This window comes from Montipora foliosa, chromosome 6, assembly GCF_036669935.1.
Source record: "Montipora foliosa isolate CH-2021 chromosome 6, ASM3666993v2, whole genome shotgun sequence".
In the NCBI taxonomy this organism is placed as follows: domain Eukaryota; kingdom Metazoa; phylum Cnidaria; class Anthozoa; order Scleractinia; family Acroporidae; genus Montipora; species Montipora foliosa.
In genome coordinates, this window is record NC_090874.1 from 12902062 (window position 1) to 12904561 (window position 2500).

At 39.9% G+C, this 2500-nt stretch overlaps 1 protein-coding gene across 4 annotated transcripts in view; it reads left to right on the top strand.

Annotated features, from left to right (window-relative positions):
* LOC138006726 (nucleolysin TIAR-like) overlaps nt 1–2500 on the top strand; it is a 33400-nt gene that overhangs the window by 29680 nt on the left and 1220 nt on the right. For all 4 annotated transcript variants that reach the window (XM_068853226.1, XM_068853228.1, XM_068853227.1 and 1 more), the window contains exons 13-15: nt 351–413; nt 1430–1563; nt 2257–2303. In XM_068853226.1, coding sequence (XP_068709327.1) covers nt 351–413; nt 1430–1563; nt 2257–2303 — 244 coding nt within the window. The remainder of the gene's footprint in view (nt 1–350; nt 414–1429; nt 1564–2256; nt 2304–2500) is intronic.

Consider the following 2500-nt stretch of genomic DNA (forward strand, 5'->3'; position numbering starts at 1 on the left):
AAAAAATTATATCTCAGACAGTAAGGGCGCTTCTATTGGTGAGCTTAGCGGTCCATGATTGCAAAGAGATATTATGAATATTAATGTTTATCAATCTCGTTTCCTCGAACCCATATTTCCACTAAAGCGCTTTAATGCAGTGCTCTTATAGCCTGAGCGCGAAGCTAAACTGGAAAAAAGTGCGGGCTGTATCTTTGAACCCGGTCAGTGAAAAATATTTACAGCCTTACAGATTGGTCATGCGAATGAAATGAGTGAAATTGGTTCGTTACTTATAATACAGAACGACCCTTGGTAAATTCAATCTTGACAAGAAAGAGATTTCAAACGCTTGTGATTTTCCATTGCAGTGTTCTTGGGGAAAAGAAAACGTAGAATTAAGCAATGCACAGAATATGCAGCAATGGCAGCAGGTAATAGCTTAACGTTGTTCTTGGTTTCTATTTAATTTTTTCGGCTTCCATAACATTCTGCATTTGACTGGGTCTTATTTTAGAACCCGCTGGATTTTCGTCGCTCGTTTTCGTTCCCTCGCCTCCACTATCTGGGAACCTGGAACGGGCTAGTCCCATTGCTAAGAGTTCGCTTTCCGAACTTAAAGTGCACCTATACTCGAATATTTTTCAGCTACAATATTAATCTCCTAAACATGTTTTACATGTTTTCTGACCTCAAAATGTCGCTTTTTATCTGCCGGGCAAGACGCGCAAAGTTATCCGGCAAAACTAGCAGTAATTTGGACCCACGACCGTGATGTGAGAGGCATGGCTCTATTCTCGATGTTACGTCACAAACTGCTTTGCAATGCAAAATTTCTTTGAAAACAGGAATGCAAAGCAGTTTGTGACGTAAAATCGAGAATAGACCCAGGCCTCTCACATCACGGTCGTGGGTCCAAATTACGGCTGGTTTTGATAATGTTGCGCGTCTTGCCCGGCAGATAAAAAGCGACATTTTGAGGTAAGAATGGTAAAATATGTTTGCATTTGGTAGGGAGATTAATATCGTAGATGAAAAATATTTGAGTTCAGGTGCACTTTAAATAATTGACAAGATGATAAGCAAGGAACAAAAATTCACGGAAAACAGGTCTTTAGTCTAATATAATTAATAATCATGTCATTGGAATTAGAAATGGTAAAATGGGTCTTAGAGTTTTAACATTCTGAACCTAAATGGATTTAACCTTGTTTAACTGAAGGTTATCTTTCCTTAGCGCGCGATACGCTTCGCCTGCGCGCCCTTATAGGCTCATCCGACTAACTTAGGGTTTTTGGATTTGCCATGGACGAATCCATGGACGAGCGTTAAAACTGGTTTTTGTGACACATTTGCAACACCCAGTTAAAAATTACTCTTTGTTGGTCACGTTTTGCTTTTCCTGCCTCCATTCGCACTCACCTTTTCAAATTAATGCTTATTTATCTAGTACTATCAGCAGTATTACCAACAATTCTATAATCAACAAGCCATGCCACAGCAATCCCAGGCTCAACAAGGCTATGTACAGTACCCTGCAGCAGCTGCACCTCAATATGTCTACTACTCACAGCAGGCTTTCGGGTGAGTTCTATCCTATTGTAGAGAGTTCATCAACGCAATTTCAATGAACTTTTGAAACAGGGCCATGTATTGATCTGTATTGAGTATAGTTAGTGTAACAAAAATCCGCTTGCATTTGTAATTTTTGTTGTGGTAAAGTTCAATCAAGTCTCACACAAATGTGAGACCCTTGCGTTTTCGCAATGAAGACGCGCCAAAATTACTCCTCATGTACTCCGGCGTTGGGCTTCTTAAGGACGGTGCCTACTCTAGTTATTGCGCATACGTTCTGCGCATCTCGAGATACTCGGGTTTCCTATCGGTGATGCTTACTAATACAGGGTTTTTTTTGCGCAGTTTAAAACTATCCGGAGAAAGTAGATCTTAGTAAGTGCTCTTGGGATTGAGGGTAACCATGCATTTTTCAGAGATAATGGAGCTTCAATTTGAGAAAGAACGCCATACATTGCTTTGTATGTTAAAGCTTTATACAAATATTATTCTTGAATTATCTTTGAAAAATGCGTGGCTACGCCTAATTTTCTTTTTGGATTTCAATAACACTTGTTAATATCTACATTTCCTGCATAATCATAAACCGAGGCATTAATATCTTTGAATCAGTAGGCACCGTCTTTAAGTGCAACTGGACCGCAGCTTTTGTGTTCGCCTCAAGATGTAATTTTTACCCTATGATTCCTATTCTTTCCACAGAAACCAACCAATGCAAGTAGTTCCAGCAGCCATGCAGGGTTATCCTGGTGAGATATCGTCGTTTGCGTAGTGGTGAGCGTTTGAAAATGACATCTGCTGCTCTACAGTTTCTCTTTCAAATCGAGCTCTTGGTCAATTTGCATTTGGTATTAAAAAGGGCACGGACAAAGCCAACATCGTGTGATACACTTGCATATTTTTAAGGATTGACAAAGTTGCCCACGATCACAGAGTATCGGTATAA